A 15,106-nucleotide genomic window follows, 5' to 3' on the forward strand; every position below is an offset into this window, starting at 1 on the left:
GTCATCGATCTGGGTACAAAAATAAAAAAAATAATAACAATTTATATGAACAAAAAATTTTCAAAATATTTAATAACAGAAAGTTGTAAAAAATTATGATAAAATTATTTGTTTATTTATTTTTTGTTTCAAACCTTTGCTAAGCTCGAAAAAAGCTTCAAAAAGTTTCAAAAAAAAGGGTTGAGATAAAATTTTGAAGTCAAAATAAAATATGCTCCCTATATATTTATTCAAAACATACAAGGGTAAAATATTTTGTTGTCATAACTTTTTCAGGATGTTGATAATAGAATAGTCTTTTATCAATAACTGAAAATTATCATTCATATGTCAAATGTCCAACAATTATATATATATATGTATATAAAGTTTGAAGTGCACATATTTCATAACTATTTTCGATGATTTCATATATTTTCATTATGAATAAATAATAATTCAAAATAAAAATTTTAACCAAAAATTTTGACAGAAAAAATATTATTTCAACAATATTCGCACACTTGAAATTATATCCTCCTTAAGAAAAAAACCACCATTTCACTTTTGTCATGCCCAAATTTGAAATTCCATTTCGAAGTTTTTATTATGTTTTAAAAAAAAATGTTTCTTTTCGAGTTTTTACAAAGATTCTTCTTATCTGCAACACTGAAAGATTTTTTGTTCAAATCAAAAGATTTTGTTAATATCAAATTTCTAAAACAATTATTTGTGAAAAAATGACTTCTTTCAGAACTATTTCATGTGATAATTGTTGTGAATTAACAAATTATACAACATTTCATATTATCATATGAAAAAGTTTCAAATGTTCTTTCATCTTCAGATCTTCACTAAATATCTTCATGTACTTATAAAACAAACTGTTGTTTGAATGAAGATAATTTAATATTTTCATTTTGGATTTTCAGTTAATGAAAAAAAAAAGTTCTTGTCCAGAGGGAAAAAAAAAGGTTTGAAAATTTTTATTTTCCATCAAATGATTTGAAAAACATAAAATTATCATCATGCATATTATAAATTAATTTAATGAAAATAAAAACATCATTACTATTCATGTTGAATTTTTACACATGTGCAAAAGATATCTTCCATAAACAACAGAATTTGAGCTTCGGCTCTTCGATGATTACATAAAAATGATGTTCATTTTCTCGGAAATGATTTGATGTATGACAACACACATATTGGATTGAATTAAGCATCTAGCTAAATAATAAAAAATAGCTCATGAAGTACATTTACAGATGAGTAATGAAATTGCTCGTTGATCCCTTTCGAAAACAACAGACAGTTAACGAACAGTTAAAATCATATTTCTATTGTTTATAAAATTTCCATCTATTTGAGCATAACAACATCATTTATCGAACGTGAATATAAAAAACTGAAAACTTCTTTCATTCCATTACCTCATTTCCCATAAAATTTCTTGCATTTTTGTCAATTGCGCTTCATAAATTTCATGTTGAAACAGTTAAAGCATTACTAATACATTTTTCAGTTCCACTTTCATCTCCATCTGAATCCTCTTCCAGATCAGCAGCATCAGAAATTGTGAAAATTACTGCTCCAGCTGGAAATAACTGAATTAATTCTCTCTTTATATCGCTTAGCTTCGGCCTGTTTTCATCTTTCTGTTCGATGCAGCACTTTGTCAATTGTAATAGCTTTGACTCACACAAAATTTCCATCTTTGGCCTTTCTCCTTTCACAATCTTATCTCCAGCAATCACAGCCTCATACTCTCCAAACGGGATATCCAATGTTAAACATTCCCAAAGCATAATCCCAATCGAGAATGCAACAGATTCTTTTGTTGCCTCCATTTTCTTGTGGATCAATAACTCTGGCGCTTTCCACCTCAAGCACTCCTTCCAATTATCATCCTCATCCTCAAATGCAGACGAAGGTGGTGAGTCTGAGAATCTCTCGCTCTTCAATGTTATATTTGACGAAGACGAAATGATAGAAAATGAAGAGATGGATGACGAGTCTGAATCATCTGAAGAGAAATCCGAGTGCATCACAATGCAGATGACCATATGCTCGGAGAAAAGAACAATATGCGGACTCAGATTTGCCAGTGATTGAAGTGGAATTTCCATTTCATCAAACGAATGAAGTGCTCCATTCGCCACCCAGAACAAGACCTGGGCAGCTGTTTGCTCCCTCTCCTGCAAACTTCCAATTGCCATCTCCTTCTTCTCGTTCCTCCCATGAAGCAACATGAACAACGAATCCCTCAGATCCACAATCAGTTTCTCGTGTGGAGATGAGCAGGCCATTGCATCCACCAGATTCGACATTGATGAGGTGGTTGGACACAGATCCTCCCCTCGAACAAATGTTGAAACTGAATCAGTTGTTGAAGTGGATGAAATTGATGGAGATGGTGTTCTCTTCCTTATCTCTTCTTCTTCATCTTTCTCCAGCACCCATTCTGGAATCTTGTCTGAGTCCTTTCCTAAAATGTATTCAGTCGATCCACTTTCAGATAGAAGATGTTCTGATGACTCTGAGTGCCCCAAGCTTTTCTCATACACCCTCTTCTTGATCCTCTCTTCATTCTTCTTCTCGGCCTCCCTCTCTGCTCTCCTCCATTGCTCCTCAGGTGACATCTCCATTGTTACCATCTCAATTAGTTTCGGATCTTTTCTCACTGAATCGTTCACAATCTCTCTCAGATCTTTGTTTTCATTCTTTGCCCTTCTCCATCGAATAGCGAGAACAATTGACACAATCAGAATAATCAAAAACAACACAGCAAATATAGCAATCACAATAAACAACCAATAAGATTTACCTTCTTTTCCCCCTTCAGCAATTCTATCATCTCCTTTGGCCTTAATTTCACTTCCATTCTTCAGAATGAAAGACTCAGTTGATGAAGGAGAATCAACTTTTCCAAACAGAATGCACATGCTCACTTCTGTCTCGTCTCTCACTTTCTCCAATTCTGAAGATGAAATAACTGAATGAATTTCATTCTCTGACACATAGCTTTCTTCATCAATTTCCTTTCTCACTATTTCCTCTTCGTCCCCATTTTTTATGCTAATCTTCACAGACAAATCACATGGCAGAAGCAGCTTCCCATGAATGATCAACTCCAATTCACCTGATGGCTGGGTTGTTTTCTTCACATCTTCAAGAATTGCAATAAAAAAGGGAGATGCTCTTTCAGCTGCAATCCCTCCCAATCTGCATCCCTCATCCAATATCCAAAGTGAAGAATTATCTTTCAATCCATCTCCCCCTTTCACACTCACAACATTCAATTTGCCATTCCCTGTGCAGATCACATTCCTTCGAACTGATGGATATTCCTCAATGGATGGACTGTTGTTCTCAAACTTTCCATTTTCAATTACAAAACTGCCTCCATTCATCCACAACCCACCTGCTTTGCTATTTCTGATTGTTGTTTCCCTCATCTCCACTTTGCTGTTTTCAATATCAGCCAATGATCCATTCCACCCACAGATCTCCTTTCTGTTCATTTTCCCATTTCTTTTCCTTTTCCATTCTCCATTCGTTTCTCCATCAAACACGCATGCCTCAATCCTCGCTGCTCTACTTTCTCTTATCTGGACCATGCTTCCTTTATCCTTCGAATTCGTGCATTTGCCAAATGAGCAATTCAGAACACTCACATCTTTTTCTGCTCCTTCAATCTTCATTGCACTTCCTCCTTTCAACAATGAAATATTACTGGCTGCTATTTCTTTCATCTCCACTTTCGCTTTGCCTCCCACCACAACCACATCGCCTTCACATTCAATGTTTGTGATGATCGTCTCAGCCACTACCACTTTTGACTCTTCACAAAATGAAAGCACTGATGCTGATAAATGAAGATTCCTGAATGCTGTTTCTGATATCTTCAACTCTCCGCTTTTCACATTCGCAACTGAACTGTTCAATTTCAACTCAATTGCTGAAGAGAATTCACATTTTTGCATCTCCATTGAACCATTCTTCACTTTTATGAGATAATTGTGAGTTGACTCAAATCCATCTTCAAACTGGTATGAGCATCTTTCCACAGAACGTTCATTCATAAACTCCATGATGCAATCCTTCTCAAATGATTTCTCAATCTTTGAGTTCAATCTCACAATCGTTTGTGATTTCTTGAATGACCTCACAACCAGATCTACAATCACACATTCTCCAGAAAGAGTTCCTTCCTCATCAATTAGAATCACGTTTATTACTCCTTCCTGGATGTGATCAACCCCGCAGTTAATGCTGAGGCATGGATTGCTTTGAGCTCCACACCTTCTGCCGTCAGTTCCTGTTGAATTCAGAAACACCTGTGCGGAATAATAGAATGTGATTAATGGAATCAGATCTGTATCAGTTTCATTCTCCGAATCGTTCCCACAGATGGAGTTGTTTGAGTTCAGAGATTCCTGATTGAAGTTCAGAGCGAACAGTGTTTCATTGATCTGATGAGCAATTGAGTAGCATCTGATGAATATGTCTTTCCCCACAAATGCTTCATTTTCATAAAATAAGACATTGACGATCTTGAATTTCAGAGGTGGAATCTGTGTTTCATCAGCATAATTCGCATTTTCCTCGGCTCCATCAATTAACAGCCCTCCACCTCGCCCTGATTGAGTTGAGCATTTGCACATCGAAAATGAGCTGCTATTAACTTTCAAAACAGATTCTTCACTCTTCACCGCTACTTTCATTCCTCCACCTTCCAAGCTTGAAGCACTCTTACAACTAGATATTGCACACTCATCTATTATGCATTCAAGTACAAAATCAAATGATCCCACATCAATAACACTTGCTCTGCTTCCCTCATTTGTGATATTTGTAAACGAACAACCGACAACTTTCAAAGCAGGTTTGTTGTAGTTTGAATGAAAAAGAGAACATCCATTCATCTGGCTATCGCCTAACCCAGAAATAAGACTTCCATCTGTTACTCCGATATTTGTGATCTTCACATTCTCGACAATTACATCGATCACTTCTGGAGTGAAAGCAATGAATCCTTTCAATTCATTGATCCCATTCAGTGTGCATCTCTGGATCAAAACATTTCCTCCTTTCACTATCATCATGCAATATCCTGCTGTCTCTGTGATCCCCGTCAATGAACCAAATGAGCAGTCCACAAAAGACAAGTTTGCATTTGCTCCCGATGATTCAATAAATACTTTATGATGGGTTGTGATGGTTGGTTTGGTGAATAACACATTCACAAATGACAGGCTCACATTCGATGATATCATTGAACCATCATCCAATTCATTTTCATCTTCATCACTTATGATCAAAGCTGTCCCTTTCTTTGTCCCTTCAATCACCACTTTTGGTTACTCTAAAATTTATGATGAAATAAAAGAAAATGAAATGGAATGGCTCAACAGCCCTGATCCCACAATACTGATGTGTGTTTCCCCTTCTCCAAGTGTTGAATATCTCAGTGATATCAGATGGTCAATCGATGAACATGGTGCTTCTGAAAACCCACACCCACTGAAGTCCTCTCCTTTCTCCTTCGAAACAAACCCATCCCCACTCCAATTCGACCACAAATACACAACAAGTGGAATCACATATCCCTCCTCTCCTGTCATCTTCCTCTCCCATCCACACAATTCATCCAATAAACCCAACTCCTCTGAACTCATCTCCCATTTGAAGTTCTCTTTGTTCACAATCTCACTCAGATCCCATCCTGAAAGAAACACATTCTTCCCTTTCCAGGCATTGCATCCTTCGAATATCATTCCTTCAAGCACAGCTGATCCCATTTCTTCTGCAAATCTCACAAACATCCCTCCTCCGATTCCTCTTCCTCCTTCCTCAAGATCTTCTCTTGGCACTTCACACCCTGAATATTTCACATTTTTCATTTCCATCCTCCCTCCCTTCCCCACTGATATCTTCATTCCTCCCCTTTCATCCCACTTCCTCCTGAACATGTTGATGAAAAATTGCAGTTTTCAACATTTGCTCTCTCTCCAGCTTTTATTTCCACATTCAAGCATCCTCCGCCATTCCCACCAGCCACTTCCACTTCACAAACTCTGCTGTTCTTTATATCCAGTTCTGTTCCATTTTTCATCGTTATTGGTGATATTCCATTCATTGTCATTCTCACTTCCTCTTCTATCACAAATCCATCAACAATCAGCTCTCCTCCTGTCTGGTCAATAATGCTGTATCCAATCATCCCATTTGTCAGTGCATTTTCTGCAAATGAAATGGAGCAGTTTGAGATTGTGAGCGTTGACAGTGATGAATAAATAAGTGCTTTTCTTGCGTTTTTCAGAGGAGAATTCACAAAGAAAGTGATATAGCTGACTGAAAGCGAACTTGTGCACTCAATAAACCTTTCTTTGTTTGTTGATCCTTCATCACTCACCTCCACTCTCGTTCCCTCTTCTTTCCCACATACACTCACCTCAAATGAAGCCACTTTCACTTCACTTTTAATTGATGATTCAGAAACAACTTCGATTTTATGAATGTTGATGTTCGCTCTCTGGCTCACGCAATAGTCAATTGTCAGACACCCAAACTTCTCGAATCCACATCGGCTGTGATCCAATGACCATTTTCCACTCCCATCAACAATCAGCTTTGATCCCATTGAACACAAATACACAAACAGCGGAATCACTTCGTCTTCATTCCCATTCTCATTCCCACTCAACTCCAAAACATCTGTTGGAATGGCTCTTGCATCAAATAGTGCAAATGATGTTGCATTCACTTTTGACTCAAGCAATATCCCTGTGTTGCAACTAACAAACACATCCTTCCCATACATTGCGATGTTATCTGCGTCAACTGAAAACTTCGCACCGCTCTCTATTTTCAATCCACAATCTCTGCTCCCCATCTCAACCATCATTCCTCCGCCCCTCCCTTCTCTTTCTCCCAAACCATTCGCTTCACATCCGTCAATCACACTCGTCCCATTCACTGCCACACTTCCTTCTCCATTCACACTTGCATGTATCCCTCCTCCTCTTCCACAGCAGCTGCACCCTTTGATATTGCATCCTTCAATCACAATTATCCCATTCTTTCCCTCACCTCTTTCTGTCCCAACTTCCACATCCATCCATCCATCCTCCATCTCCATTTCTCTTTTCAACGTTGCTCACATTGCATCCCACACACACAACAACATCCACCCCACTTGCAAACTCAAACAACGAGTGCGCTCCAAATAGTGAACTTTCTTCAATCACAAATCTCTCCATTTTTAGCTTTCTTCCAATTACGCTGACAAAGCTGTATCCGATTGCATCACCTTCTGTATTCTCTGAAGAGCAACAAACAGAACAGTCTGTGAGTGTGAGAAGTGTTGAGTTGGATGAAATCAGTGATGTTACCCCTTCCAGCTCTGTTGGAATGGTAAAGCTGATGTTTTCCATTTTGCATGTGCTCTGGACCTCAATAAGACAAGAAGATTCAAAACTCTCTGGAGTTTTCACGCTCACTCTCATCCCTTTTGTGGAACACGAAGTCTCCCATTCATATTCACCAGCCATGGCAACCACTTCCGCAAGCTCAAATCCTGAATCCAATTCGATCTTCTTGTTTGTGTCTGGATATCTCACCTGCGCTGCATGGGTGATTGTGGCACACGGATAATAATCAAACCCACAGAACCACGAGTCGTATCCACCCAGTTCATCCTTTATCTTCCCCGTATGTGCTGCACTTGCATATCTGTCCAGAAATACATTCAGTGGGAATAGCCCCATTGTTGTGTCACTCCGATCATATCCCACCAACTCGTTGAATTTCGATTTATCATGTTGGACATTCAGCTTTTCTGTTGTTATTCCCCAGTTCTCAGAATCTTTCCCATTCACAAACAGATAATTTCCTCCTAATGAGGCAGAACACCCTGAAAAGTCAACTGACACAATCGAGAAGTCAATCGAGTTGTCAGCCAGATACAGCATCATCCCTCCTCCATATCCACTGCATTTGCATCTGTTGAATTTTGTTGTTTCGCTTTCTGGTGTTGATGAAGTCCCTGCTCGCAACTTGCTTGAAGACGATGATAAATCAACCTTGATCCCACCACCATTCCCATCCTCGCACTCACAATCTTCGATTGTCACATTCTTGACCATAAATGTCTCCCCTTCCTTCACACTCTTTGCCACAACCACCCCATCTCCTTCAGTCAACTTCACATCCTTCACAGCCAATTTCGCAAGCATGCTCTCTCCTGATGTTGTGGCTTTCAAAAAAAGTTCTGATGAAGACGACGACAATGAAGAAGGAGATAAAACCGGTTCAGAGAACAAGGGTTTTGAGACATTCATATTTATGATCTCCACATCATTCATCGATAGCTGTGAGAGCGAAACCACAAACACTGATGATGACATCACATTTTCTCCTATATTACTCGTGATGATCATATCCTTCAGCGAGAGTGACCCACTCACATCAGACACCACAACCACACTCGGAGAAGGATTTGCATTTGAGTTGCAATCAACTTTCAAATGACACATTCCCAGTTGTCCCGTTGTTACACTGAACAGTGCTCCTGACGAAGATGGAGCAGAAAGTGCTCCTGTTTCAATCGAACTTGTTTCCCTTCCTTTCCCAACTATAGAAATCTTCTTTGCTCCAATATCAATTGTTGTCATCTCATTTTTGTGATTTCCTTCCATTAGAGTAATTGATAAGCTTATCAGTATCTCACACATCTCAAAGGCCCTATTCACTGTTTTGCACGGATATGACTCGTTAGCTCCACACAGCTCATTCAAGTCATTCCCATCCACAGAAACAAAAATTGTTTTATCTTTCAGCCACATCCTCTTTTCAGTGTGCTGAAATAACCAGCTGTTTTCTGTATTATTATATCCAAAGCATACTCTCTGTTCGTCTGTATTTGTGGTGTAGCATTCTTTGAATGGATTTCCAGAAAACTTAAAAATGTCATAATGATCATAAAATTGAACATCTTGTCCATAAGTGGGATTGGCGGAGCATTTGCATTCATGAAAGAACAAAAAATAACAGTAAGTTATATCATTTTGAGTTGTTTGCCTGAATGGGTAAAACTCCAATCCTCCTCCATGCGATAAAGCAGAGCATGACAAAAACTGAAGACTTCTCATTTTGAATTGTGTAATTGGAATATTAGCACAGCGCATACCTCCACCCCCTGTGCTTGATAGAGAACATGAAGTGAAACTGCAGTCAAACATACACGCACTCTCCCCTTCTCCACTTTCTGTTCCGATACAATTTGTCCCGGAAACCAGAAAATTATCAAGATAAATCCCTCCTCCTCTACTATTTTCTCTGCAATTCTGGAATTCGCAACTGCCAATACGAACACATGATGAAATCACATAAACAAAAACACCTCCTCCAGCATTGCTTTGAGCATTGCAAGAATTGAACGAGTTGTTCACAATCTCAACAGATTTGATACGAGCACACATAACTCCTCCTCCATCAAAAAAAGCACAGCAATCATTAAAAGTGCAATGAGAAACAAAAAGCTCTCCGTTTCCCAGATTATACATATAAACTGCCCCTCCACTTGATATTCCATCCAAAACAGAGTCATCTGTTCCTATTGTTTTTGATCCGTTCCATTCACACCAAATGAATGAATTAGCTTCATTGATTGTATCGTTCCTTCTCTCTGGATGTTGTTTATTGTCTTCTTGTCCAATGATTTCAATATTTTCAGTTCGGCAACAACCTACAAACGAGGCATTAGAAGCAGTCAAAGAAGTCAAGGGGTTGCTGAGAGAGGGAACAATTCCTCCATCATACACATCACATACATATAAAAATGAGCAACTGCTCATCAGGTACGAGGATTGATATAAGGGTTCGGCCAAATGAATTGAAATCGAAGGTTTTGTTGAAATGTTCAAAAATATCAGATCAGCAAGTGAAACACTCTCAATCAATGGAGAAGCCAGAAACGGGGGAGAGGAGACACAAAAGGAAGAAAAACACGAAAAACGGACAAAAAGGAGGCTTTTATTAGAAGCCTTGCTGACTTTGCCTTTTGATGAGAAAAGCGGAGAAATTTCGTTCGATAATGGATTTGATGATTGCAATGTGATATTCTCCAGCAATGCACAACTCCCATGCATTTCAAAAAGAGGCATCCTGCAACTCATTACAACACCGCATCCTCTAAGGGCGGCTTGGCTTCCTTCAGTTCCGCAAATTGCAGTCTTTCCATTCACTGATACAAATTCCAATCCACTCCATCCAACTGAAGCATTCTTCAAATCAAAGCACCCTTTGATCATATATGCTCCTTTCTTTGAATTGAATTCCTTCAGAATTGTTGGTCGCCTATCGATGATCTGTCTTTGATTCTTCAAATTGCAACCCTTTTTGCATTTATGCAATTCTCCTTCTTTGCTTTTCTCATTTTCGAAGACTTTCCTTTCTGTTACCTCATTTTCCTTCGTAATTTTGTTGTATGATGAAAAAGACAATTCGTTGTGAATATCACAGCTAATTTTGTTTTTCAATTCTTCATTCGGAAATCTATTTCTTTGCGCAGGAAAAAATTTCTCATTATTGAAATTGTTCCTTGTACAGATGACTTCAAATCCCGCAGACTCGCAGAAATCCTGACATAGAATTTTTCGTTCAGTAATAACAACTGCTATCACAATGAACAACATTTTGGCTAAATTTTCTATTTTTATTTTTTTCAAATAATAATTTAATTGTTGTGGTTTATTTTTGATCCTTCATTTTTTATTTTAATTTTTCAAATATTCATGAAACTCGCTACGTTGCTGAACGAATGTTGGTTTTATAGCGGAGTAAATGTGTAGTAATTCTTTTGAGACCTTGATATCCGTTCTTGGCTTTCTTGATGAAACTTCATTGAATTCGATTCAAAACCGTTTTCTTGTCTCACAAAAAAATTGTAGTTAAATGTTATATGATGCTCAAAAAAATATTGCAACACAAAAAATAGATGTTAAAGCTATGTGCTCACTCTTTCCAATGCTTTTGGGCTGTTTTAGTTTCACAAATGAGTCTTGTGGAGCAACCAAGTCGAAAATCCCAAAATTATTCTCTTGCTGCATTTGCAATAAGAAATTCAGTTCCTCCAAATTAATCAAGTTGTATTTTCATCTCACCTAAATATCACTGCAATATTTTTCTCCATAGTTAATTTTACTTGCATCAATTCAGTTATGAACGCAATTTTCGTTTCACTACTTTTCCACTTTGAGGAAACTTGCAGATTGAAAATTTTTTCTTTATTCGAGATAAAGCCTTGGCTTTTTCAGAAAATTCTAAACAATAACTTCTGATTGTCATCAAAACCATTTGATGCAAAAATTTTCCATATTTCCCCTTTTTCTTCATTATTTCCATCGGAATTAACAAAAATAGTTTTGCATCCCTTGATGAATATGTAATGTCTTCTATCCTTCTTCTTTTTTCGTAGGAGCAAGTGTGTTTCCTATTTTTTTGCTTCTCACGATATGTCTGTTCCCCTTCATCCCTTTGGCTTCTTTGTTTTCAACGTCAATTACCTTTCATTAGTTCCTTATTTTGAAGGTTTTTTCTTTCCCCTTCAAATTTGAAATTGGAAATAATCAAATTCTTTTGTTGCAGATTTCTTGAATCTTGTTGTCGTTAACGTCCATTGCATGCTGTTTTCCATTTCCAACGATGTCATGTTCTTCTTTTGAAGTTGCCTTTGAAGTTTCAAGAGGAACTTTCATAATTGTTCATGTTTTTGCTCTTTTCTGTCCTTTTTCCAATAGAATAAAAAAGATTTCCAAAAGGATATAGATAATGTGAAATCCTTGAAATCGTTAAAAACATGATGAACGTTGAGGCATATAATTTGATTGAGTTTTCTTGTTTTCTCACTTCCATGATGAAAAAATATGGATAACTGTTAATAACTCTTTTGTTGCAACAATTGCTAAAGAGAGGTAATGCATAAATTAAATGATTTCGTAACTCCACCTTTCCTTATTTCATTCGTAAGATATTCAACGTGTTTGATGCAAGTAGTTTCTTCAATGGAAATAGAAATAAGAAGTTGCAACGACAAAAAAACAATCTGGTTCAAAGTTGGGCGAAATATGCTTCTGTCATTCACTCAATTCAAGATAGTCTGTCAATCTTGAAAAAAATCAAGAATAATGATCTCTGAGTATTTTCCAGTTAAATGCAAAAATAAAAACTAATTTCAGTTCAGAAGGCTATGATACTCGGATGTTGTAGTGCGTCAGCGATTAAATGATTTCTTCTTTTGATATTCTTTGTATATTCTTCAATAAAATATTTTTTGAAGATCCTTTTTCACAAAAGATGCATATGAGTTCGTTAAGTTTATGAGAATGTTCAATAAAAATGAGTTGAAGTTTGATCTTCTCTTGACAACTTCGAAAGGGTCAATCTACGAGAAAATAATTTTTCCTTAAAAATAATAATAATCAAGCATTTCCTATTTCCTTTTTTGAATATAAGTTATTTGTTGTTATGTTTCAAGCAATATACAGAAAGGAGGAAAATTCGTTTGCTTGAATAAACGAAAAGATTTTCTAACGAGTTTTATAAATAATTATGGTTACGCAAATATAAAAAATTATTAATAACACATACTTAGATAATGTGAAATGACTTATCGACATTGCATTCGAAGATCATTCTGACTAACTGCAACAGTATTTGCTGAATAACGTATTATAATTTTTTTTTTGTAAAAAAAATAAACGATTAACAAACACTTATTCCATAAACGTGTAACCACTTTTAAAATAAAAAAACAGAAAGTGATCATAATTATTGGATTAAGGATTAAAAATCGAAGAGGGATAAAAATCTGTTACTTATTCCGAGATTGAAATACACCATTAATTATTCAAATTTGGTAAACTTATTATTCGAAATTGGTCAACTAATTATTCAAAATTAATAAACTAATTATTCGATTTTGGTAAACTAATTATTCGAAGTTGTTAAACTTATTATTCAAAATTGTTAAACTTTTTATTCGAAATTAATAAACTTATTATTCGAAATTGGTAAACTTCTTATTCAAAATTTATAAAAATTAGTATTTTTTGGAAAAAAATTTTATTGTGATAAATTGGTTTTTGGCTGAATGTTAGAAAGTGATTAAAATGTTTTGTTTTTTTCATTATTCTTAAAAGGGATGAAAAATTGAACCCCGATTTTTATTATTTGTGAATAAGCAAGAAATTTTTTGATTTTTCAGAAAGAAATCATCACAATGGAAATCGGATAATATTTGAATTATTTCACCTCACTATGTGAAATAATGAATAATTCAATCATGAAATGTTATATAAATTAAAGATCTTAAGATAAACAATTAATAACAATCGGAGAATTCCGAAAATACATTCATGGATTTATTCACTGATAAAAAATACTTGTTTCCAGCTCTTGAATTTTTATGTTATAAAAATTTTCGATTTAATCATTCACAATCTAACAATAGGAGATGAATTCGTTTGAAACTTATCCGATTTCCATTGTGATGATTTCTTTCTGAAAAATCAAAAAATTTCTTGCTTATTCACAAATAATAAAAATCGGGGTTCAATTTTTCATCCCTTTTAAGAATAATGAAAAAAACAAAACATTTTAATCACTTTCTAACATTCAGCCAAAAACCAATTTATCACAATAAAATTTTTTTCCAAAAAATACTAATTTTTATAAATTTTGAATAAGAAGTTTACCAATTTCGAATAATAAGTTTATTAATTTCGAATAAAAAGTTTAACAATTTTGAATAATAAGTTTAACAACTTCGAATAATTAGTTTACCAAAATCGAATAATTAGTTTATTAATTTTGAATAATTAGTTGACCAATTTCGAATAATAAGTTTACCAAATTTGAATAATTAATGGTGTATTTCAATCTCGGAATAAGTAACAGATTTTTATCCCTCTTCGATTTTTAATCCTTAATCCAATAATTATGATCACTTTCTGTTTTTTTATTTTAAAAGTGGTTACACGTTTATGGAATAAGTGTTTGTTAATCGTTTATTTTTTTTACAAAAAAAAAATTATAATACGTTATTCAGCAAATACTGTTGCAGTTAGTCAGAATGATCTTCGAATGCAATGTCGATAAGTCATTTCACATTATCTAAGTATGTGTTATTAATAATTTTTTATATTTGCGTAACCATAATTATTTATAAAACTCGTTAGAAAATCTTTTCGTTTATTCAAGCAAACGAATTTTCCTCCTTTCTGTATATTGCTTGAAACATAACAACAAATAACTTATATTCAAAAAAGGAAATAGGAAATGCTTGATTATTATTATTTTTAAGGAAAAATTATTTTCTCGTAGATTGACCCTTTCGAAGTTGTCAAGAGAAGATCAAACTTCAACTCATTTTTATTGAACATTCTCATAAACTTAACGAACTCATATGCATCTTTTGTGAAAAAGGATCTTCAAAAATATTTTATTGAAGAATATACAAAGAATATCAAAAGAAGAAATCATTTAATCGCTGACGCACTACAACATCCGAGTATCATAGCCTTCTGAACTGAAATTAGTTTTTATTTTTGCATTTAACTGGAAAATACTCAGAGATCATTATTCTTGATTTTTTTCAAGATTGACAGACTATCTTGAATTGAGTGAATGACAGAAGCATATTTCGCCCAACTTTGAACCAGATTGTTTTTTTGTCGTTGCAACTTCTTATTTCTATTTCCATTGAAGAAACTACTTGCATCAAACACGTTGAATATCTTACGAATGAAATAAGGAAAGGTGGAGTTACGAAATCATTTAATTTATGCATTACCTCTCTTTAGCAATTGTTGCAACAAAAGAGTTATTAACAGTTATCCATATTTTTTCATCATGGAAGTGAGAAAACAAGAAAACTCAATCAAATTATATGCCTCAACGTTCATCATGTTTTTAACGATTTCAAGGATTTCACATTATCTATATCCTTTTGGAAATCTTTTTTATTCTATTGGAAAAAGGACAGAAAAGAGCAAAAACATGAACAATTATGAAAGTTCCTCTTGAAACTTCAAAGGCAACTTCAAAAGAAGAACATGACATC

At 35.1% G+C, this 15,106-nt stretch overlaps 2 protein-coding genes across 2 annotated transcripts; both read right to left on the reverse strand.

The window, feature by feature from the left end:
* Nucleotides 1-946: 946 nt before the first annotated feature.
* Nucleotides 947-5,891, reverse strand: MONOS_15485p2 (uncharacterized protein; the record flags this gene model as incomplete). Its single annotated transcript, XM_067868364.1, has 2 exons — nt 947-5,335; nt 5,414-5,891. The coding sequence occupies 2 exons, from the start codon at nt 5,889-5,891 to the stop codon at nt 1,464-1,466; spliced, it is 4,350 nt and encodes a 1,449-aa protein (XP_067731618.1). The 3' UTR covers nt 947-1,463.
* Nucleotides 5,892-5,917: 26 nt separating this feature from the next.
* On the reverse strand, nt 5,918-10,295 carry MONOS_15485p1 (uncharacterized protein; the record flags this gene model as incomplete). Its single annotated transcript, XM_067868363.1, has 2 exons — nt 5,918-7,026; nt 7,091-10,295. The coding sequence occupies 2 exons, from the start codon at nt 10,293-10,295 to the stop codon at nt 5,918-5,920; spliced, it is 4,314 nt and encodes a 1,437-aa protein (XP_067731619.1).
* Nucleotides 10,296-15,106: the final 4,811 nt, after the last annotated feature.

The sequence above is a fragment of the Monocercomonoides exilis genome (genome assembly GCF_001643675.1).
Source record: "Monocercomonoides exilis strain PA203 chromosome Unknown scaffold11-1913109, whole genome shotgun sequence".
Classification (NCBI taxonomy): Eukaryota; Preaxostyla; order Oxymonadida; family Polymastigidae; genus Monocercomonoides; species Monocercomonoides exilis.